The sequence below is a fragment of the Phyllopteryx taeniolatus genome, chromosome 11 (genome assembly GCF_024500385.1).
Source record: "Phyllopteryx taeniolatus isolate TA_2022b chromosome 11, UOR_Ptae_1.2, whole genome shotgun sequence".
Classification (NCBI taxonomy): Eukaryota; Metazoa; Chordata; class Actinopteri; order Syngnathiformes; family Syngnathidae; genus Phyllopteryx; species Phyllopteryx taeniolatus.
This window is the reverse complement of record NC_084512.1, coordinates 18,023,301-18,047,282: the sequence shown is the minus strand read 5'-3', so window position 1 is coordinate 18,047,282 and position 23,982 is coordinate 18,023,301. Positions and strand designations below refer to the sequence as shown.

Below are 23,982 nucleotides of genomic sequence, written 5' to 3'. Positions count from 1 at the left end.
AAAATAATAATACTAATAACAAAAGTGTGCATCTACAAAGATAACAAAGCTCAGAGTCACTGTCACAGATAAATTCCCCCTCTGCAATGCGTTTAATATTGTGGTTGTATTTTACAGTGGTGTTCCCAACCACTACAGGGCAGAATTGGGAAGCAAGGTGGTCATTTCATAAAGGAATATTATTGAGCTATGTTATTCCTTTAATCTCACTAAATAAAAACAATTACAGTCTTTGATAGGCATTTACGGTTTTCAGGATTAATCCGTTCCAGAAAGTCGGACTAAAACCGAATTGTACGAAATCCAAAGCAATATTTCCCATAAGAAATAATATAAATCCAATTAATCCGTTCCAGACACCCAGAAATATGAACTACAAATACATTTTATGGCGAATATTTATAGCTTTACATGCAAATACAGTATGAAATAAATATAAACAACTAACGAAGTGTCTCAATGAACATTTAACATAATTTTTACCTTTTTTGAAAACTTGATGGCGTATACAGCGAGGAGGGGAGAGAGGGCAGCCATTTCCGAGTTCCGAATTGTATCATTTTTCTCTCTTTCTTTATGGCTTCATGGCTGGGACTCAGAACTTTCTGTTATATTAAAAAGGGTTCCACAGACGGCAAGGTGTATTCCACACTGAAAGCATTTCTTTAAAAACGCAAGGCAATAACAAGCCTCTTGGTCTCGGACAAGTTGGGGCAACATTGGCCTTTAAAATAAAAACATGCCAGTATATGCACAATTTCACCACATTTTATTTGGCCCTATGGTGGCTTGTGTAGAGTTGCACTCAAACTATTTTGTGCTTTTTATTCTCTTCTTTTTTTAATTGAGTGCAACTGTAAAAAAAAAAAAAAAAAAAGGACACCATTTGGTCCAGCAAAGTGTGGTAAAACTGTGTTATTATACTGAGTGCTTTTATTTTGAAGGTCTGACTTTTGACAGGATGTGTTACACAAGTGTTGTAGAGCAGACTGGGGGGGGTTACTGCCTTCAGTTGTCAATAAAAGCTCTCATTGTGGAATACTGCTTGCTGTCTGTTGAACCATTTATACACTACTTGTACTACGTTTAAATGCTTTGGAAGAACGCATATTGAGGAGTCACTTTTTTTTTGTACGAAAACCGAGCAGATGTACGAAAACCGGGACAAAATTTAGACAAAAACCAAATCGTACAAAAACCAATGTTCCACTTTACTGTATTTGCTGAAATAGTGTCCACCCCTCCATTAGACACCGTGTCCCAATTATACCCACGGACATTAAATTGTCAACTGCAGAGCCCATTTGAACCCTGTTGCTAGCCAACACAGCAGCAGCTACTGACACGCCTCTCAGATAAATTGAACTGTGAATTCAAGTCTGAAAACTGTATGTAAAATCATCTTGCGTTATGTGGAGATAGCAACTGTGATTAGCGTTTCAGTAGACCGTTAGGTGGTCGCTCCACAATGCGTCCATGTTTACGTTCTGGAGAACTGCGCCATTGATTAGTTCCACCTGCCGTCTGCCTCAATTCTTGCCGTTTTTGCGTCATTTAGAGTCCATAAGCGTCCTTTTCATTTTGTTCAGTGTCACTCATGAGCAAACTTAATTTGTTATTTTAACCAATTATTATCATTTACTGATGAAAAAAAGTGCACATAATATTGTGTAAAGTATTTCGAAATGTGTCTCCTCCACTAATTGCCTCTTTCCATCCTCTCCAGTTGAGTAAATAAATACCCCCGGCCACTATATGAGGAAATAATACAACCAATTACAGTAATTTTCCCACATTGCCACCTTTGGGGCCACTCGCTCGTATTAAATAAAATAATCAAAATATTTTTTTAAACAACTCTCCATTTGTTGCAATAAAGTCCTACAATAGTTGGGTTTTGTTAAAGTTATACCTCAAATCAAGAATTATTGCTGCGGTTTTATTTTCCTTACATTTTACTTTGGACCAAGTTGTCTTGTAGGTTTTCCACCCTTAGGCACCATCCCTCCCACTGCACTGGCAAATCTATATGTTTTTTTTTTTTTAAATCTAGCGTACTTGTGCACCTCCCCCTCAGTTCTCCATTAAACAAGCACTTAATAAGCCGCCACACTTGCCAAAACCATTAGGCAAACACAAGAGTGGTAGCCTTCAGACAGTATCGTTTGAGATGCCCTTGCTTAGAGGGAGAAGGCTGGTACAAAAACAACTTTAGCCTGGCAGGTTTCCAGCAAAGTTTGTTTAGTTTGCCTAAATTTAAGCACTAAACCCTTTATTTGTCTTCCTCTTTGGCTTTAAAGATGGTCCCCTTTTGCCATGTAATATACGATATGCCTCTTGGCTTTGATCTCGCCGCGATAATCATTCGCGCAAGTTACTTTCTCAGTTTGGAAGCGGCTTCAAAGCAGCGTTAAAGTTTTCTCTGCTTTAGGGATGCGTCGGTGTTCTGAAGGCTCTTGGGTACTGTCATGACAGGTCCTCTGTTATAGGTGTCGATGTTTTCTCCAAGTCTTAGCCCACAGCACAGCATCAAATTACCCATCACAGCCCAAACAACCCCCTTTCCCACAGCTGCCCCTGTCAACATATAACAGCATTTATATTAAACAGTTGTGCTTTACAAGGTGGGTTTTATGCACAATGAAAAGTGATTGTCTGAGGTAGCCTTAGGGATGCTTTACTCTACAAGCAAGGAAAGAGGAGGAGTGGCGGTGGGATGCAGCAAGAGAGCGAGCATACGTAGCCAGTATGGTTTTTACAGGACTCGCCGCCCCAAGGCCTTTGTAAATAAATAATGATCAACAGATTGGCTGTGGGCTTTTGAAAAGCACGCCTTTGTCAGTTTGCATGATGGGGAAAATTTTCAAAGTATGAGGCTGCCTTCGTAGTCTGGCAGGGAGGCATTGGGGGAGCAGCAAACCAATCCCCAGTTTGTGACTGCAGAGTGTTGCACTGGAATAACTCAACTGTTTGAAATACATGCTGAAGAATGGAGGGAGATTGTGGTAAGACACTGGGGGGAGACATACTATAAAGGAAATACTTGTCCTAAATAAATCCCTCTCTCATGAAATATTGTGTTCAGCAAGGGAAAAACAATGAAAATAGATGCATTGCCAAAAGACTTATTTCTTAGGGCAAAAACTACTTGAACTAGAGTGATAGCATATATCCCCCAAGGTCATACAATCTTAATTTGGATCAGGCAAATCAGATTTGTAACTCAATACGGATCCTAAGCTTTTACAGTATGTACTCACCGCTCATTTGAAAATGAACACATTGGATTTTCTGCATCCACACTATATTATATATATATATATATATATATATATATATATATATATATATATACATACATATATACGTGTGTGTGTGTGTGTGTGTTCAGACCAGATAAAATCAATTTGGATATAACAAAAACTGCATTTGAGTTTGGCAGTGGGAACATGGTGATAGCTGATAGAAGAATGATAGAACGCTTGAACTTTGAAGGTCTTTGTCCAAAAACCGTGCAATTTTCAGACCTTAAAGGGACCATGAAAATGCTATCTAGCCCTTATCAAATCTCAAAACACAAAATTAAAAATTAAGGTTTTAAACTTAAAAACCCAGCATTAGAATTCAAGCAATTTGGCAACTTGAAAATTCAAACATGCAAAACATGGAAAAAAACAAGCCATTTTAAACCTCAAAACACATGAGCACTTTTCATACCTCACAACATCCATCCATCCATTTTCTGAGCCGCTTATCCTCACAAGGGTCACGGGAATGCTGGAGCCTATCCCAGCTATCATCGAGGAGGAGGCGGGGTACCCCCTGAACTGGTTGCCAGCCAATCGCAGGGCACATATAAATGAACAACCATTCGCACTCACATTCACACCTTGGGGCAATTTAGAGACTTCAATTAACCTACCATGCATGTTTTTGGGATGTGGGAGGAAACCGGAGTGCCCGGAGAAAACGCACGCAGGCACGGGGATAACATGCAAACTCCACACAGGCGGGGCCGATGATTGAACCCCGGTCCTCAGAACTGTGAGGCAGACGCTCTAACGAGGCGTTCACCGTGCCGCTTACCTCACAACACAACATGACAATTCAAGCAATTGTCAAACCTAAAAAACATTCAAACAGAAAACATTAAAATCAAGCAATTTCCATCACCTTCCCCACATTGTAGAATGCTTGAATTCCCCCCCCCCCCCACTTTGTCCACAATTGAAGCACTTTTCACACCTATAAGTACAGCATAGCAATTCTACTTTTCAATCTTTTCAACCCTAAAAACCACAACATGGAAATTCTAACATGCATAATATGAACATCCAAGCCCTTTTCAAGCCTAAAAATAAAAGCATGTTTATCACCTAAAACAGGAAAATTCAAGCACTAAATCTAAAAACACAACATGATCGTTCAAACGAACAAAACATGAACATTCTAGCACTTTCTATCGCTTTCCCAATGTGGTAGAATGCTTTAAATTTTTAGCACTCTGTCCAAAATTTAAGCAGTTTTCACACCTACAAATACAACATGGAATTTCATTCACTTTTCAAACCCAAGAACGTCATGTAAAAATTCTGTCCCTTTTCAAGTCTAAAACAAAATGTAAACATTATTCAAACCTAAAATCACAACATGAAATGTAAACTTACAAAACGAGAAAATTCACCTTCCTTTCACACCTAAATAGTCAACATGAACATTTAAGCACTTTCATAAGTTTCAAACATGCATAAGAACCCTGTATTTTTTGTTTGCCTTAACTTGAAAACTTTTAAAACATAGAACATCTTTGGTGGAGGCCTTAATTTAAACTCTCTTAATTCTCTGCCTAGGCAGCATGGTGGTGTTGTCTCCAGGTATTCCGGCTTCCTCCCACATTCCAAAACCATGCGAGTTAGGTTCAGTGAAGATTTTAAATTGTCCTTAGTGTGAATGTGATTGTTTGTCCACACTGTATGTGCCCTGCGATTGGCTAAAGCGTGCCCGGTCTCTTGCCCAAAGTCAGCTGCTATAGGCTCCAGCCCACTCGCGACCTTAGTGACATTAAGCGGTACAGAAAATGGATGGATGGATAAGTCTCTGCTCTCACATTTAAAAACATATATTCGTCACATTTGAGTTGACCTGGCCATGTTGCCGTTATTCATTTCCCAGAAACCTATTCAATGTGTCACCTTGCTAATGAGGTGTGCATTGTCACCGTGGCATTAACACCATCTTCGTGAACATTTGTGACGGGGCCGTGAGTGACGTCGCACATCCAAATCGCAAAAACAGTGTCATCTGGAGCTGATATCCCCTGGGCGTGGCACCGCTGTCTGCTCTGCCTGAGCCTGGTGGAAGGTTCAAGCTGAGGCAGGGAGAAGGCAGAGGGGAGGATGATGAGGAGGTGTGTGGCGTCAGTGACAGGCTGCCAGTCACAGCGCTGACAGCTGGGTGAAAGATAGCTGTCTTGACACACAGGGAGAGAGAGAGAGCGGAGAGAGGGAGGTGGAGGCATGCGCCAGTCAGCCCCAGTGAGGAGGCGAGCGATGCCGAGCAGATTGAAGTGACGGCAGCGGAGGTTGATTGGCGCAATGCGCGGCTCCAAATGAAAGATTCAGGCTGAGTGTAAAAACACTAAATGCTGTCAGTGTTATCATCACCTGCACTAACTGATAGAGGGAAGCAGTGTGGCGGGTGGCTAATTGACAGCTTTTTTTTTCTTCTTTTTTTGCTACTTTTCTGCAACCCAAACGTAAAGTGAAGAAAGCATCACCATCAAAGCTTTGTCAGTGAATGACAGTGCTGATGGGTGATCGCGGGAGTGAGGATACTGAGAGAGATGTATGTCAAATTCCCGAGCTGTTTCCCCCTATTCTACAAATTTATGTCTTCACTTCCCCATTGAGTTGAATATACAGTATATACAGTCGATGAATATTGAAAAACTTCAGCCTGAAATATACATTATCAAATATTCATTGTATTTAGGGGATTTTAACCCTTCATTATTGAATTACTTTATAACTCAGAGCCGACGCACACATGCACACCAACTTTATTTTTTTACTTACACACCATTATACACAATCAATAGCGACACCTTATCATATTTCAGTGGCAAGGCACCCTTGCAAAAAAAGAGTAAAACGTGTGAAATTTTGCCACATACTTTGAATAGAGAAAAGTTCATCTGATGGACAAATATAAAAAACAAAAACTGTAAATCTAATTGTCCAAACTGAAATCTTAACATTGAGGATTGCTTTAGTTTAACATACAGTGTTCCCCCGCTATTCATGAGGGATTGGGACATGGTCCTGCCACAAATAGCGAAAATCTGCAACTAATTGATACCCGCCACCAAAAAGGTTTATAATTGCTTATAGATGCTACAAAATGGCGACAAAGCCCTACATGAAGCTCTGTAAATCACTTCATCATAGTTCCTTGGCACCAAAATGCCACAAGATCGCACCAGAACAGTGCTTTTATATCAAGTGGTGCTTTGGCCTGAGCTCAAATAGTGACTTTTTCAGCAAATAAGAGTTCTGCGAGTATGTTGGGAACACTGAAAATCTGGGATCAAAAATGGCATTTTTGATAGTTTTCAATTAGGTATTTTTTGTTGTTGCTTGGTTTTTGGAGCTCAGCCATTTTAGGTTAATTTAAGGGCTACAGATGACAATTCCAAACATTTTCAAATATGAATATCCACTGGCAAATTCGACACAGCCAAAATGGCTAGGTAAATTTCAAAAATAAATAAATATGAATGGCACAAAATATTCCATGGCTGACTCCCAAGAGTATTGAGAATTGTCAATAGAAAAAAAAATGTATTATTATGCAGTAGAGCTGTATGCTTTGTTTCTGCTCTATATCCCGAGTCAGTGTTGTGGATCAAAATGTCTGGATTGTCTTTGTAGCAACTGTGAGAAGACGTCTTGTAGAATAAACGCAAGAGCAGGAGCGGCGTTAAAGCGGGACTGACAGGAACCCTTTCATGGTCAGTGTTACACTGGATAAAACTCAGCGGCCCATTGCTGTGGATTAGCCCGCATGCTTGTGACACGCTGCTAAAACATTCATGGCCGTCAGTTGGGGAGGTGGAATTTGATTGGGCAAACGCTTGAAATATTTAAAGTTGGAGCCTGTTGGCGCCTTTTACTGTTTGCATGGTGTGGCGTCAGGAGCGGGAAAAAGAGGCTAAAAGCTGGTAATTGGCGCTGTGTTGTGCGGCGTGTCACTCTCTAACGTTGAAGTCTTGCTGCTCTTCTCGCTGCCGCTGTGAGCGAGGGAGCGAGCGCCTGCCTGCCTGCGCCTTTGAGCTTCCTGATGACTTGACATCAAGGACCAGAAGTAGAAATTGCGTGTCTGCGTCGAGAAACCCTGTCGCTGAGCCAGAGTGCCAACAAAAGAAATGAAGAATCTAACGCTGATTAATAGATCACAGCATATCATAGCAGTCCCCAAACACCACACAAGCATGCCCCCTAGGGGTTGTGAGCAGCATAGGAAATGAGATTCCATTCATTCGACTGATTGGTTATGCAACTTTTACACTACAGTACACTGCACGTACTTACGAGTGAAGTGTTTCCTCTGGCAAAACCTGGTTACGATAGCTATACAATATGAGTGATGTAAAATTGTAACATTTGAGTGGAACCTTGGTTTTCGTATGTCCTAGTTTTCATCAGATTTGGTTTTCACTGAATTTTATATCCAAAATGTGTCCCAGTTTTGACTCTACTCGGTTTTCGTACAAAAAAATATTTCACAGTATTGATGCGCATTCAGCCAAAGAATTTCCTAAATTGTGTAAAGAAGGTTCAACCGACGGCAAGGCGTATTACACAACGCTAGCTTTTATTAACGACTCAAGGCCTTCCCGTTCTAATTGGCAACACCCATGCAACATCACGATAACAAATCCTGTCAAAAGTTAGACCTCGAAAATAAAATATTTAACCTTATATAATTTAGCACTTTAATAAGAGCAGATTCTATACTGTGATGCGTTCGGAAACTTGATTGAAATTTGTCAAAAAGCCAATTTATGTTCAAGAAATTACTGACTTGATTAAAAATAACTTTCTCAACAATCTTGTCTATGAAAGGGAGATTTGAGAGGGGTCTATAGCTTACTAACATGGAAGCGTCCAGCGTTCTATTTTTTGAAGAGGCTTAATGGCAACTACTTTAAGAGCTTTAGGAAACTCGCCTTAATTGAAGTGAGCAATTAATTATTTGCTGCAAAGCAGCTAACACAGACTTCGCAATAGCTTTGAAAAAGTCAGATGGTATTGAGTCAAGACAGCAAGACAGTTGATGGTTTCAGCTGCTGAACCGTTTTCTCTACAGTTTTTTGGTCTGTATCCAATTCTGACATGGTAATAGAGTTTTTCCTGGGTGGCTTCAGCTGTAGTATAATTTTGCTGATTTGTGCTATTTAACCTAATGGATTGTATTTTTTCACTAAAATAACAAGCAAATTCATTGCATTTATCAGCTTTTAGGAGTTCTGGAGCTATCTGATTTGGGGAGGGGGCGGGGGTGAACTTGTCAAGCACAGCAAACAGAGTGCTAGTATTGTTGAAATTCTTACTGATGATTTCATAAAAGTAACTGACTAACTCTTGGTTACAATTACAAAGACTGTTAATTTTGTTAATATTTTTGGGTGTCTAGATTCTTGACTCTGGAATGGAATAATTGGGTTTACATTATTTCCTATGGGAAATATTGCTTTGGTTTCCGTACCACTTAGTTTTAGTCAAACTTTCTGGAACAGATTAATCACAACAACCGAGGTTCCACTGTACAGGGATAGAAGTGACAAAAATTAACCACAGATACAGTAACCTAACTTCAGAGCCCTCACTGTTCGAAAAGTCACATGCCAAATAGTACAGGAGACCCTCGCTCTACTCCATTGTTGTCGTTTGTAAGCATCTTGCTTTAGAACTTGTGTTGAATACGGTGTGGTTCTGGGCACGAATGCTTGTTTGAATAAACATTTTTGGTGCATAAAAGCATCAGTGTGAATGCTTCAGTTCCAGCATTCACACAATCAACTATTGTAGGTACAATCGAATGTTTTAGGGATGGTTCTGAAGACATTATACAAATCATCAATAGAATGGTCTTGCATGAATCTATTGTTGATGTTGTTGTTGTTTTGCAGTAGACACGACCCTCTTCTAATACCTGGTAATGAACAAATCGAAAACATGGACATGAATGTGAAGAGGTATGACTCCACCGGAATGTTTCACTGGTGCCCGTCAAAAGACATCGAAAAAGTCATCCTGGTGAGTAAAGCTAAGTTTTACGACTGTATGCTGTAAAAACAAACAAATAAAAAAACACATTATACACAAAATATTAAAGAAACTAAAAGTAAGTATACTCCGGACTGGAGTTTCCCCTCACACTTGTAAAGTCATCCAGTCTCACTAATATGTATTGACATTTCTTTCTCTGCTTCTCTGCTTCAAGGTGAGTTTATGGTTTTCTTTATATATCTGCACATAGGTTTAAGTAACGATGTTGCAGTCGTCCACGCATGCATTTGCTGCGATGTCACAGCAACTGGGCAGTTTGCAAGCATTTAGGTGTATCCATCGATAGTTTGTGTCATCAGAAAGACCTGTCATTCATTCCCATACAACATTTTATGGATTATTCGCAGGATTTGCCACAGTTTAACCAGTAGATGTATATTTTTTTGCCAGTGGCATCTTATCACACGCGGCGGTCCAGAAACATAAGTAGTCAACAATTAATGCCGCCTCCAAACTACACTACAATTATTGATTGGAACCAAAACAAAACGGACACATACATAGAACACAAAAGTGTCATTCTCTGTCAGACATTAGCCTGTCTTGCTCCACGCTTACACTGTAAATAAGTGCCCTCCCTCAAATAGGCTCATTACGTCAAATAAATGCCTCATCCAGTCTGTAGTTGAGTAAATAAATGCCGTGGTAATAACGTTAGTACCAATACAGTAAATGAATAAACAGTACTTTGAACACTGCTATCTCAAACATTATTTGTTTATCCTTCAAGATCAATCATTCCCAATTGTACTTATTTCAGTAATGCCTGAAAATTTGAAGGTACATTTCTACCAGTAGAGCACAGATATTACTGATATTACTTGCATGGCTATCATCCGTATCAGTTACAATTTCATAATTGATGAAAACTTTTGTACTTTTTTATCAAGATCTCGCTTCATATTTGCCCAAGATGCCTAAAGTCTTACAAACTGCGTTCATCAGCAACTGACTCTTGAGTCAGTTACTCTTGGCCATCAAGCAAAATATGACTTTTATGTATAAGTGGTAATCTAATTGTTATTTTGATGTTAAACTGCCACTTTTTTTCCATTCACAGCACATATATCTGGTAGTTCATCCCCTCATTGTTTTTTTCTGTGCTCTTTCCCCACCCCTCTTGTGTCTGCAGACCCGGAGTGAAGCCTCCATGACGGTGCTGAGCGGCCATGTGGTGGTCTGTATATTTGGGGATGTCACGTCCGCTTTAGTGGGGCTGCGAAACCTGGTGATGCCTTTAAGAGCCAGCAACTTCCATTATCATGAACTCAAGCCCATTGTTTTTGTGGGCTCGCTGGACTATCTGCGGCGAGAGTGGGAGACGCTACACAACTTCCCCAAGGTCTCCATCTTACCTGTGAGTGTAGCCCACCATCTCAGAAGGACGAGTAGCTTTTTTAATGCAACATTCACATGCAATCCCTATACTTTAATTGAATGATTGTTCCGTGACAAGATCCAGAACACTCTGCGCTTGAAACATCTTCATTTCAAAACGTGTCAACTTGTTCACCACAGCTCAACGCTGCTGCTCACTTCTTCAATTTGTTTCTCTTTCTCTTTCTCTCTCGCTTTCCCTCACCCTCTCTCTGTGTTCCCGCCTCACCCCAAAGGGGACGCCATTAAGTCGGGCAGATTTAAGGGCTGTCAACATCAACCTCTGCGACATGTGCGTAATACTGTCAGCCAATCAGAACAATATCGAAGATGCTTCGCTGCAGGATAAAGAATGCATTTTGGCATCGCTCAACATCAAGTCTATGCAGTTTGATGACAGCATTGGGGTCTTGCAGGCTAATTCCCAAGGTAAGGAGCGTCCTCTAAGTCTCTGGGTGTACTGGTGCCCAAAGGGGACAGGGTTGTGGGAAGTCAAAGATTTTTTTAAAGAGAAAGAATTGAGGGGATGAAAGATGACAGTCAACATGACAATATTTAAAGGCACTATAAAAAGCACACTACTGAAACACAAAATCAATTAGTAAGCTTCCAACAATATATGACAAAGTTATCTGCATAATAACTGATTGAGAAATTTGGGATATAATTTCACAGAGACAATATGAAGTGTAAATAAAAGTGTACTTAAAACCCAACCCTCGGTAACACTTACAACCCAACCGAGATGTTGGGACATTCAAATCAATCAAATAAACCAACCAATAGGATGATGTAAAATTGTTTCCATATCATGCACAATGCTCTTAATTGTTTTTTTGAGTGTCATCTATGAACTGGCATTACTAAAGATCCTTTTGAAAAGTGTTCACGGAGCATGATTTTCTAATCATTGCAATCTTGTTTGCTGGTGATTACAAGCTGCTAAACCTCCCCGCTAATACTATTTAATGATATCAACATGGTGGTGTCATTTTTGATGTTGTTCCCCGTGTCTGGCGGTTTGTCTGGAACAGATTGTAGATGTTCGCTAACAAACACGCGATTTGGCCCTCCCATCGGGCCTTCATCAACATTAAGCGGCAAGTACAAATCACCGGGTGGCGCGACTCAGCTGCCGCTCATTAGTCACGACCAAGTAGTGATGACTTCCTGAATGGATGGCACAGCCACAGACACAAGCGTGGTCAATGCCGTCCACACGCGCATCCACAGAGCGCTAATTCACAGTTTATTATTAGCTTGAAAGACGACGTGGCTCAAGATTGGGAATATTTAGTGCTACTGTTGTAAGTACAAATCAAAGCGGAAGGGTTTTAGTACTGAGCACTTGCACATGTTTTAGGAGAATGCCAATGCTGTTATTCCTGCAGTCTCGAGTGAGTGATGCGCTGTCGATGGCCTTGCAGCTGAGCAACAATAAGCAGAGGTAAATCAGCGAGGGGACAGCTCTGAGGAGCACTATTCACAGGAAGCCACCCCAATATGGAAAACCCACTTGCCGATGTCTTCTCCTAGGGTCGATGGATGGAGCCCATTGTCATCAATAATTGGGTCTTATATCAAACACTCATTTCAGTGAAAAATACTTCACTTTAGAGAACACTACCGCAGTGCACTCATGCATACATCAGGAAATACACACATACCCAGACACTTGTATCATAGTCACGCTTTGGGGGCTTCCTTCCTCCGAGCGATGCTCCCATTGACACGCCGTCTGTGGAATTGAAAACAAGAAGGTGCAAATGAATAAGTAAACAAGCGCGTTCCTGGGGGATAGCTTCTCACGGCGGCTGTAGCCTGTAGTCAACCGCAGAGCATCGCCGTGCCCGGGGGGCTACAGGGATGAGGGGTGGGGGCTACGTAACCCAGATCCCACTTGACTGTGATAACATACTGCCGAACACTTGAAGGCAGCGCCAGCCTCTAGGAGATGTTATGTGCATTAAAAATACAATCGCTCCATGGACAGGTAGGCAGGTTGATACTGCAGCTTTATAAAGCTGCATTTTTTTGGTGGTTGCTATTCTTCACTTGAATGAGGGGTACGAAGGCGCATACCACCCTTTAAGATGGCTTTCTTGTCACTGGTCTGTTTCAAACAGAAAGTTTAACAGAGTTGATTGAATTTGCAGGAATGAGACACACACCAAACTCTGGAGCTGATGATGTTCCGCAAATATCTAACTAATTATTTGATTGCGGAATGCTGTGTCACTCGTGCAGTGGTGCTTTGAAATACGAGTGACCCGAGATACAAGCCGTCATTAGGGAGATTTTTCATTTATTTATTTATGTATTTATTTATTTTTAACTTGTGAGTGCAACATTGAGATATAAGCACATGTGGTGGCAGTGAACTCAACTCACTTTACAATAAGCAGCACTTTGGCAAATAGTGGACAATTCTTCAAAAATAGGCTTCAAGCTGTTTAATGCCAGTTTACTGTCAAACTAAACAAACTAGTCGAAGTCCCTCTAGTCTGCTAGCTTAATGCTATTGCTAACACATAATGGGAAACGCATATATAACCCTTGAAGCAACTGGGTGTAAAAACCATCGTGTCAATATCCTGCTTCGCTGGGTTCTGTTTTGAAAGGCAAAGGTGGTTTGCTGCCTGCATGCAACTTTAGTGCCTCTGTCAATGCATTGTATGTGATATTTTGTATGACAGATATTGCAGTGTCATATTGCACAACATAGAAGTAAAGCAATCTTTGCTGTTCCACGCAGCTCACCATCTCGCGTGTTGAAGAGGCTTGTAACAGCTTTTAAAAGCAGCAGCATCAAGCTTCATTTTGTCTTTTTCCCCTCACTGACAATGACTCTCTGCGGTACTCAACAGAGCGCGAGCTGCATCGCCTTCAAAACGATAAGAGAGCAGTTTTCATTTCAAAAAAAAAAAAAAAGTTTACTCCAGAAAAGTGGTAACATCCTCCTTTCGTCCTTAATGGACAGATGTTAACATGATGACTTGGAGTGTCAATCCGAGTGCAATAATTGGAATAGCAAGATTTATGATTAGCTATGCTGTACCAACGACTATATGAGTCTTTTCTTTTTTTGTAATGTAAGCGTCTCATTGAGTGTCTTGACAGGACAAGACAAGACACACAGAGTGATAAAACGGTGACCTGAATATATTGTATCGTTCCTGGCTGGTGACATTTTGCTGTAGTCAGCACTAAATGATGGATGTCAAAACACAGTTTATACATTATGCAGCTTGCATTATATATTTAAGGTGTTTACTTGTCACTTTAAAGAAATGCAAAAATGTGAAGTCATGCGGATTCACGCCGCTGTCAGTTGTCGTCGCAATCCACGCCATTTCGCATAAAAGGTTATCTGGTATCCACTTCGCCTACTTTTATTGTTACAAAATGAGCGACATGTAAAATTGATGCCGGACTGCTGATGGAGGGCCGTGAATGCTAAATACGTCCTAGCTGACCCCTAAAAGCACCGTATCCATACTGCTGCACTTTTTTAGGCTGCTGTCATCTTCCACCACTTCCTCCTTGTCATTGTCGCTACATTTGAAAGATGCCATACAGCTTCATGCTGACTTAGCTGACATGCACTATATGTAATGCTATCAATACACTCATCCATGTTTTATGATACCGCTGCACGTTTCCTCTACAGTGAAACCTTCAAAGTTGATGTGATGCTGGTTGACTTTTATGTTCTAATTTCAAAACCTTTTTTCCTACAGAAAATAATATAAAACCAATTCATGTCTACTATAAAACCTTTTTAAACTGTACAGGCAATGTTTGAAGTAGCATTTCAATGGTTAGTTACATTTTTACGTTTATTTTTTAGGTCTCCCGCTGAAGCGAAAATGCACTTTTTGAATTCCCCCTTCGCACCTGTTCTTACTCTCTCGCTTACACAATTCTCACAAAAACAGTCAAAATGTCCTTGCTTCAAGCTGTTTATTTGTCACGCCCAGTTGAAGTTTACTGTAAAATTGACACATAAAACAAAAGACAATTGTATATGTAAACATGTACAAAATGTTCACCAAAACCATACACATCATTGCATGTGATGGTCCGCTAGCTTAAAGCAATCATAGTATAATGTGAAATGCCATAGAAGGGCTAATTGAAATTATCATAGATGTTATGGTAATTATAAACCATTAAAAAATGCTACTTTAACACACATAGAGTTACTACACAAACAAACAGAGCATACAAAAATACTCAAAAGCACATTTTCTCTTTGCGCTGTGAAAATAAGGACTATTACTGGAGTCAATAGGAGTAATCTAGGTACCCCTTCTGCCTCCACTGCTTGCTCTCAATAACGATTCATGCTGCCCGGCATGTTGTGGCGCAACCTGGTGCTACACTGAATGCACGCAACTCTGAATTCAGACTTGGCTGTATACTGTAAAAACCCATAAAAATAAAAAAATCACTTAAAAATGTGCGATATAGCGGGGGCATGATCAATGAACCGCAATATGCCAGGGGAACACTGTAAAACTGTTTGTTGACAATTTTTTCTTGTCATCTCCCTGTCAGTCATTAGCCACGTTCAGCTACATGGGCATAACATTTAAAATTTATTTGCAAATGCAATATACTTCATTTGGTTATTCTTGACTGCTCATATTATACTGAGCAGCTTGGCTTTTTGTCGTGTCATAGTAAGTTACATTTCCAGGTCGTTGGTTATCATATAACATTTCCTCTTTGTCATCACTGGCACCCTACACATTAGGTACCCACTGAACTTAACTGTTTAACCTTTGGGGCATCTGATTTAATTCTTCACTCACCTCGTCCAACAATGTTTTGCCATGTGTAGGTTTCACGCCTCCTGGAATGGACAGGTCATCTCCAGACAGCAGTCCAGTACATGGCTTCGTGCGTCAGGCTTCCGTCACCACCGGAGCCAACATCCCCATCATCACAGAATTAGGTAAACCTCACTTTGAATGCAAATGCCAACAAATGAGCTTGCATAGCGTCGCTGTCCAACAAAAAGCTTGAAAGTCCAAATTTTGTGAGTTTTTTCTTTTTATCTGCAACACGACAAATAATATTTATGTTGTGTTTTGGATAAAAATGAAAGCATGAACATTTGGAGCTGCATCTTTTTCATTGGACAGCGACAATATTTAAAGTCATTAGTATAGTAAAAATATAAAAATATATCAAACGTCATGAACACAATGAATTTAGTGCCTGGGAGGCGAGTCACATAAAAACTAAATGCAGCTCACTTTTCCTGTGTAGATTCCATAATGTCAATACTACCCATATACATTAGTATTAGGTGGCCAGAACAGGGAAATGTTTAGCACTCTCTTATATAGCTAGAAGTTCCATTTCCTGTTCTACTGTCGTTATTGCATTTTCCGTCCTTGCCCTTCTATGGTGGCAAACATAAGATTTTATTCCGCTACTGAAAGTACCAACTCACTCAAGATTAATTGGAATTTTGGTTCACTTCTGTGTTGTGGTTTGCTTTGCCTAACGCTAATGTGTGCACGTGTCAATTTGTTAACTCTTGCAGTGCTAATTTAACAGTACGGACTAACTCTACCGTGAGCGATTCAGACACAGTTTTTTTAAGGACAGCCACCACATCCTTTGCAATTCGTCCACTAATGCACAAGAGCAACTCAGGCTGATGGGGGGGAAGGGAAGGGGGGTAGATAGGAAAGAGAGCGAAAAGGGGGTGAAAACTGCCTTGGCTGCAAAATGGGTCCATTTATTAATAACAATGGCAGTGGCTGTATTCCCACTGGTGCTGGGGACTCATGAAACTTTCAGATCTCTGAGGGGTCTTGGGAGGCACCAGAGACTGCCTGCTCTGTCTCCCCTGACCCAATTAGGGAGCAATGGAGCATGAGAGCAAGCCCAGAGAAGGCCAGCAAGAAAAAGGACCTGTACCTAATGTTACTTGTAGCCGGGCCGGCCATTAACCTGCAGAGAGGTTCTCCCATTTGACTGCACACGTGATCGCCAGAGCGCCGTTCTATCCATGTCAGCATCGCCCACTCCCCCGCTAGATGCGCTCGCCCCTCAGGAAATAAAGGAGGTAAAGCTCTGCAACAGCCTTTAATTAGAGCATTTCACGGGAAAATAAACTTTATCAGGTACACCTGCACAGCAGAATGAGGACCAGTACATATGTGAGATAAAAAAAACTAACAACATGTTGGTTCCCTAAATATAGCTGCAGTGCTACAACCACCACTGTAAACATTTTAAAACATATGCAATGGGAATTCAATGCATTAGGGGTTCAAATTAAAGTGACATTCATACGAGTGAAAGTGAATAAACCCTTAACTTTGATGGCAAACAATCTGATGAGGTAACAAATGTATAGAGCATTATTATTGTGCTCGGGAGGCATGTCTAATAACATTAAGCCTAAAGTCTAAACACAGCACACTTTCTGTAGAAAATGCCATCTTATTTTTTAATAGTATCGGTGACTTGGTCATATCGTACTGAGCAGGAGTGATGTTGCAATATGTCCTATATTCTGTTACAGTATATGGAAACTGTAGTTTGTGGAAATTTCATTTGACTGGTGACCAGGCCAGGGTGTACGCCACTTTGTACCCAATTTAAGGCTGGGATAGGCTCCAGTTCACCTGTGACCCTAATGAGGACACTCACCTAATGAGGACAGTCACTATAGAAAATGGATGAATGGTACCGCAAAAAAAGCAAACACACTTGTGGAGTTCCTCCTTTACACCAGGGATGTCATGTGTATTTTCATCGTGGGCCACGTTGTATTTGCAAGGGTCTGCCAAAAATCACTTCACTTTTAGTAAACAATCCAAACATAGCGTGATGGTTAGGGAAGAAGCGGCTTGCCACAAAGAAAGGAAGTGGACCAGAAAAAAGCTGCCTCACTCCCAATCACTGGCTGTACCTGGCAGTGTGTGAAAGCTCATGTGCATTTTGATTGGCTGTTAGATCTGCAATGTTGCGACGCTGTGCACCAGCAATTGAAATTTTTAATAGCCACAAAACCAGTGGCCGACCGTCAGCCACTTACTGTGTGAAAACTTGTCGCCGAACCGCACACACTGCGCAAGAGTTCAGTCGGTTTCGGCCGTATCAATAACACGCTTTAGAGTTTGTAGGTGTACCTATTGTTCTGGCCATTAAGTGAACCTTTGAGCCTGGCTGAACCATTTGCAGATTAAGTAGGGCCTTGTGTTGCCGTTTCACTGCCTTGGTGCCATGTCAGTGTTATGGCGCAGCCCCTCAACAGTTCTTAAATCCAAGCTGCTTTATATTTGGACGCCGGGCGGCCATTAACAAGACGACCGGTGGCGTCGGAGACAGTGAGATGCCTTTAATGTCGCCTTGTGAAAAGTGAATCAATAACGACGCCATCTCTCCCTTCTCTGCACTGCCTCGGCACCATTAGATAAGCCAGGCAAACCGCTGCCATCGCTTTCACTCAGTCAGGAAAAAAAAAGTGGGACCAACATACAAATGATAACAGAGTTGGGTAAGATGAGCCTTTGTCCTCCGCTAGCCGTCTGCCCGTCCGTCCGTTCCCTCGCTCCGCCGCCCCGCTCCTCATCAGCTTGTCTTGATGTATCTGGCTGCAGTCAAGGCCCACGCTGCTCCCATGGCTTCACTTTGAACATATTCTTATTCTTCCTTCTGGTTGAAATTGACTGTCTTTTTTGGCGCCCTTTCTTTTTAATGATTTTTTGTTGTTGTTGCTGCTTTTGTATTTTCATCCCGCCCTCCAGTTGCGTTTGCAAAGCATCGCTAAGGCCTTTGATCATGTTCACTGTGTCCTTGTGGCTGTTTTCACAGCAACACCTCCCATCCCTCCTCCTCCTCAACACAGAAACACACACACACACACACACATCCCCCAGCCCCCAGTTCACGTCTTCGGCCCGGGCCTGTTTGCATCAGCCGCTTGTCTCTTTGAGTGACATCCTCAGCACTCAGGGAGCCTGCAAAGAAATCAGATTTCAAAATAAAAACCAAACTAAAGCTCAAACCGTCTTCTTAAGCTCTTGTGTGATGCTTGATTTTAGACTCTCCATTCCTCATTGCAGGTATTGAACCACTGTAGTGGGGAGAAACTGTTTGCTTCAATTATTGTTATTGTTGTTGTTGAAAGTGTGATGATAGTATAACATTTATTTTCAGGGCTGAGGTAAAAATGTGAGGAGTGATGATGTGACAAACACATCTATCATCTCAAGAAAATAAGCATGACTTTCAGTGTGCATGGATGTTGGACATTATACTGTAAAGGCCATTGTTGAAGTCTTATTTTTTTTAAACCAATGTTTTAGAAAAAAAAATAAAATTTATCCTTAAAACAAGCTACAGTTTGAGTGTTTTAACTTTACTGAATATGTGTTAACAAAATATTCCTCACAATGGACTTCTACAATGGTTGTGACTCAGAGGGAATTATGTTACTTATTGATTTTTTAAAAATTAATTTACAGTTTGTTAAAATGTGTGACATGCATCCTGCATGACATATTCAGCGTTAAGATTTTTGAAATGTTTTACCACTTATACATTCACAAAGACAAAAGTACAGCTACGTAGGTGAAATTATTCATGGGAATATATAGAATACTATATAATATTGGACATAAATTGCAAAACATGTTTGGATGCAACCTAAAATGTACTTCAGGCATAATCAGACATTTACACACTTTGATTGGGCACTCATTAAAGTAGGGGAGACCGGGGCTAGATGTCACACTTTTTACTCTCGTATATATTTCTTGGAATCAGTACATCATATATAAACAAAATGCATACCAGATGAAAGACCGAAGTCTCTGGTATATATTTCGTATTCATGTCATTTTCAAATTTTGTTTCAGTGCAGAGTTATAAGCAATCTAATAGAGAATGTGAACATGTGACAGGTTGCCCCACCATCAGGTAAGATGTCTCACTATATGGGGTAAGATGTCACACTGGATTTTGCAACTAATAAAACAAGGACAAAATTATTGTTGTCCTCCTTTTTTTACTTGAAAGTGAACATTGAACTCAGGCACAGAAAATGTTTCTCATTAAGCTTGAAAAAGTCATTAAACCATTGAACACACGTTAACATAAAATATTATGTAACATGCACTGGATGAAAGTCTTTAGGAACTGCTGGTACGTAGGCCATGGCTCTCAGTCTCAAATGCCTGTTTTACCTTTCTTAAACTGAAAATTCAAGATTAAACTGAATTTTAAAAAAGAAAGCGCTTTGCTTCATTATGAAAATACAGGTGACAACAAACCCCAAAATGCCCCAAACGACCATGTTTGCCAGGGCTACCACTAGTTCAAAGTTACCTTAAAACAGAACAATGACTAAAGTTAACAATATGCCTTAATCTCTCCTCTAACAAGTCCACATTTATCACTGCTAGGATTTTTATCTGGAAGAAGCATATTTTAAAATATATAAAAATAACTTTTTTTACTTTAGGTTGTGCAAAAAGGTTGATTGGCGCTCATCTCAGCTCACAATTTCCGATTCTCTTCCCAGACCAGACACGACCCCTGACCATGTAAAGGAACAAAACTAGTATTCTACTTTTTAGTTGCAACCTCTGGTGGAAAAGATATTAGCTTTGTGACAACTTAGCCATGTGACAATAAGCTCCGGTCTTACCATTAATTTGGATCCCACAAAATTATTGTTGAATTTTTGTACATGTTTTGTAAAAATCTATTATGATTTTGTTTCAGTCACATTTCTAATTCTTTCATTGAATTTTACTGTATTTTACACATTATTATACGGTAATTGCTTTCTTTGTTGATTGGCTCGGAGCTATCACATGAGTCGACTTAAAGTGAAACGTGGTGTCCATTTTGCTTTTATTTGATTCCTTGCCCTATAAAAGGCTGCATGCATAACAAGCTAAAAGTTGTTTTTAGGCATGTCCCTGCTAACTCTGCTGCTTTTGCGTCCTCCCAGTGAACGACTCTAACGTTCAGTTCCTGGACCAAGATGACGACGACGACCCCGACACGGAGCTGTACCTCACCCAGCCCTTCGCCTGTGGCACCGCCTTCGCCGTCAGCGTCCTCGACTCCCTGATGAGCGCCGTGAGTCCGAACCCAACCACAGACACACACACGCTCGCCATGGTGTTTTTACGCATTTGTGTTTACCCTGCACAGACCGCGGCACCGCTGCAGTACATCGTAGATATTTTCATGGACCATATCTACTTGTCTATCGTGGAAATCCCCGCTATATCACGGAAATCTGTGGTTTATAGCGAACATTCTTTATTGTTTTTTACTTATTTAGTTGGTTTGACTACTTACTTGGAAAAAGAGAGCCACAGTTATCAATGCTTTTTTCAGCCATTTATTGGATGCTGGGAGAAGAGTAAAACATAAAACACAATGAGGACACTCATGCAGTAGCTGCTGCTGCTGTTGGCCGCAACTCACACCTAGAGACTCACAAGGAGACTCGCCGACGTCACGCATCACCCCACCAAGCCTCGCCTCTTAAAGGCACATATGTGACACTACAATTAGTATTTTCATTTCCTAATTCTCTATAAATGTCTTGCTTGCAATTTTAATTTGTTCAAATACATTTACAATGTGTTTAAAAACACATTGTTTTAATTCGTTTAAATGGTGAATCTATTTTTTTTTTTTTAAAAAAGTATTTCTACCATTATCGCATATTTTCACCAATTGCAGTTGGGTATGGAATGTATCCGCTGTGATGAATGGGGGTTCACTCTATAATGAGCTGAAGCTGATAACGCTGCAGAAACTGACAGAAGGCTTTGTGTTGATAGTGTCTGCTTTTTAAGCAAGAGAATTCACAATGAGACCATTTTCTGTTTGGAAAAGTGAGAATACTATACTGTGCTTTTTGAGCATCCAAGTTTCAGTGCATGCTCCAAGAAGCAGGAGCAGGCACTGGTCCATTGATCCGACACGTCTGCCAGCTTCACTGACATCAAAGCCAGATAGTTGGCATGGCTCCTCATTTGAAGTAGTCTGAATTCAACTTAGAGTCTTTTAATGAAGTAAGTATGGAATGTTAGCGTAATGGCGCTGACACCAGCTCGACTTTAACAGGCCTCACGAACACGCTTTCATCTCTTGACAATGCCACCACCGCATCAAAGATCAGGAAAATAGAAGAGGCAAGCGGGGAGAAAATATAACCTTCAACACCTCATTTTTTTTCCCGATCATGGCCAAGTGTATTTTTCCGCTCGGTGCCGTGATGGCTTCATTCCAGGGGCTCGCTTAGTGAGCGAGGGGTTAGAGAAGCTGTGCGGAGGCGAGCCGAGGGAGTCGAGTGGGCATCAGCTGTAGCGTGGCGGCGGTCAGAGGTGAAGGCGGCTAATGGACAGTGCTCATCCATCATGAGGCTCCGCAGGGCTGTCAGGGGCCCGCCGAGAGGAGCTGCCACTCTCGGCCTCCCTTGCCAACTGACACCGACTGTCTTCGCACGCCGCCAAAAGCAGCGCGTGATCGGCTTGACGGACAGGGGACGCTGACGCCCGCAGAGTGCAGTCAAGTCCCGTGTTTTTGAAGCGGGAGCACAGTTGGACTCAAACACAGCAATCCCTACATCAGAAAACATCCTGTGGGTATTTTTATTAATTGATTTATTTTTTATTTTATGGCGTCAAGTTTTTTTTCCGTACAAATATTTACTGTAGTTATCATAATCGGAATCAGAATCAGATTTGTCTTTATTGGCCAAGTATTTTAAAACAGGGAATTTGTCTCCAGTAGTAGGAGCCCCTCTAAGCACTACAGCAAACGAGCCACATTATGACATTACCACTGCGTTCGTTTAGATTTGTGATAGATTACGGTGCGTTCTTTCCATTCCGTTTCCATTGTCACATGGTAGTGATGATTCTTCCTCAAGCCATCAATGGAATATAGTGCGTCACTACCGTCCTATACCACTGTGGTTTGTACCCAAACACCACAAAAGTGGTATGGATCTGTTATTTTGGTATCCATTACCATTTATGACAATGGAAAATCCATGTGTATTATACCAAACTTAACCAAATTGTACTGTTTGGTGAAAACAGGGCATTTTTCTACTAAAGGTCTGACCAAAAGTAAGTCCTTGGTTTATAACACTCCTGACGTACAACATTTTGAGGTTAGGAATGGTGCGCAAACCAGTTTGCACAGTGGTGTAAGATGAACCGTAAACCGATAACTGCCTGTGCATAAATATCTCAAGGGGTGGAAGTGACCTCAACAGTTCTTCATCCTGGTAGTTCTATGTGCATATCTGGGACTTCTAAGTATCCACTTCCAGATAACCTCCTACCTCTTCTCCCCAGACGTACTTCAATGACAACATCCTCACATTGATCAGGACGCTGGTCACCGGAGGAGCCACACCAGAGCTGGAGGGGCTGCTGGCCGAGGAGAACGCTCTGCGAGGCGGCTACAGCACGCCGCAGACGCTGGCGAATAGAGACAGGTGTCGCGTCGCCCAGCTCGCCCTCTACGACGGGCCCTTCGCTGACTTGGGGGTAAGAGGATGTTTAAGCAGGGATGACACATTTAGACACTAGCCAGCAGCACGCATTTCGACGCCTCCGCTTGTAGCCGTCCTTAATCCGATGTGAAGAACAGCGATCACGCAAAGGTGGATGCGAAGCGCTTTTCCACACGAATTATTGTATTTATGTTGTAAACATTATGTCGTATCGTGTGACTCTTCTAACCCACACCCATGTGTCTTCTGTTGTGTTGTTACCAGGATGGCGGCTGCTATGGGGATTTGTTCTGCAAAGCACTGAAGACGTACAACATGCTGTGTTTTGGAATCTACAGATTGAGAGATGCTCATCTAAGTTCACCGAGCCAGTGTACAAAACGGTAAAATATCTCCATTTAACACTTTTAATGTCCTTAATGTCAACGATTGTCTGGCTCAGATGTCGAAATTTTCAATGACTTTCATGTAAGTAGCGTGGGATCGATTCTAATCGACCGTTACAATTGCCCTGCAATGATTGGCAACCACTCCAAAATGTTTCCTTTGTCCATAAATCTGGATAGGCTCCAGATTTCCTGTGACAGATGGGCCATCTGAAGCTGACTTTCATTAACTAGCGTGGATCAATTCTTACTCAAAGCCTATTCATAATTGACTGAGGAACGACCCAGGGTGTAGTCTACCCTTTGCCACGGCCGCTTACCTGCCATCTTGAATGCAATAAGTAGA

General features: G+C 41.2%; 1 protein-coding gene across 24 annotated transcripts in view; it reads left to right on the top strand.

The window, feature by feature from the left end:
* Positions 1-23,982, top strand: part of kcnma1a (potassium large conductance calcium-activated channel, subfamily M, alpha member 1a) — a 191,139-nt gene that overhangs the window by 159,567 nt on the left and 7,590 nt on the right. For 14 of the 24 annotated variants that reach the window (XM_061790796.1, XM_061790798.1, XM_061790797.1 and 11 more), the window contains 8 exons: positions 9,191-9,317; positions 10,483-10,707; positions 10,964-11,156; positions 15,574-15,687; positions 18,169-18,252; positions 20,716-20,846; positions 23,090-23,284; positions 23,515-23,633. In XM_061790796.1, coding sequence (XP_061646780.1) covers positions 9,191-9,317; positions 10,483-10,707; positions 10,964-11,156; positions 15,574-15,687; positions 18,169-18,252; positions 20,716-20,846; positions 23,090-23,284; positions 23,515-23,633 — 1,188 coding nt within the window. The remainder of the gene's footprint in view (positions 1-9,190; positions 9,318-10,482; positions 10,708-10,963; positions 11,157-15,573; positions 15,688-18,168; positions 18,253-20,715; positions 20,847-23,089; positions 23,285-23,514; positions 23,634-23,982) is intronic. The other 10 variants (XM_061790810.1, XM_061790817.1, XM_061790816.1 and 7 more) reach the window with 2 other exon arrangements.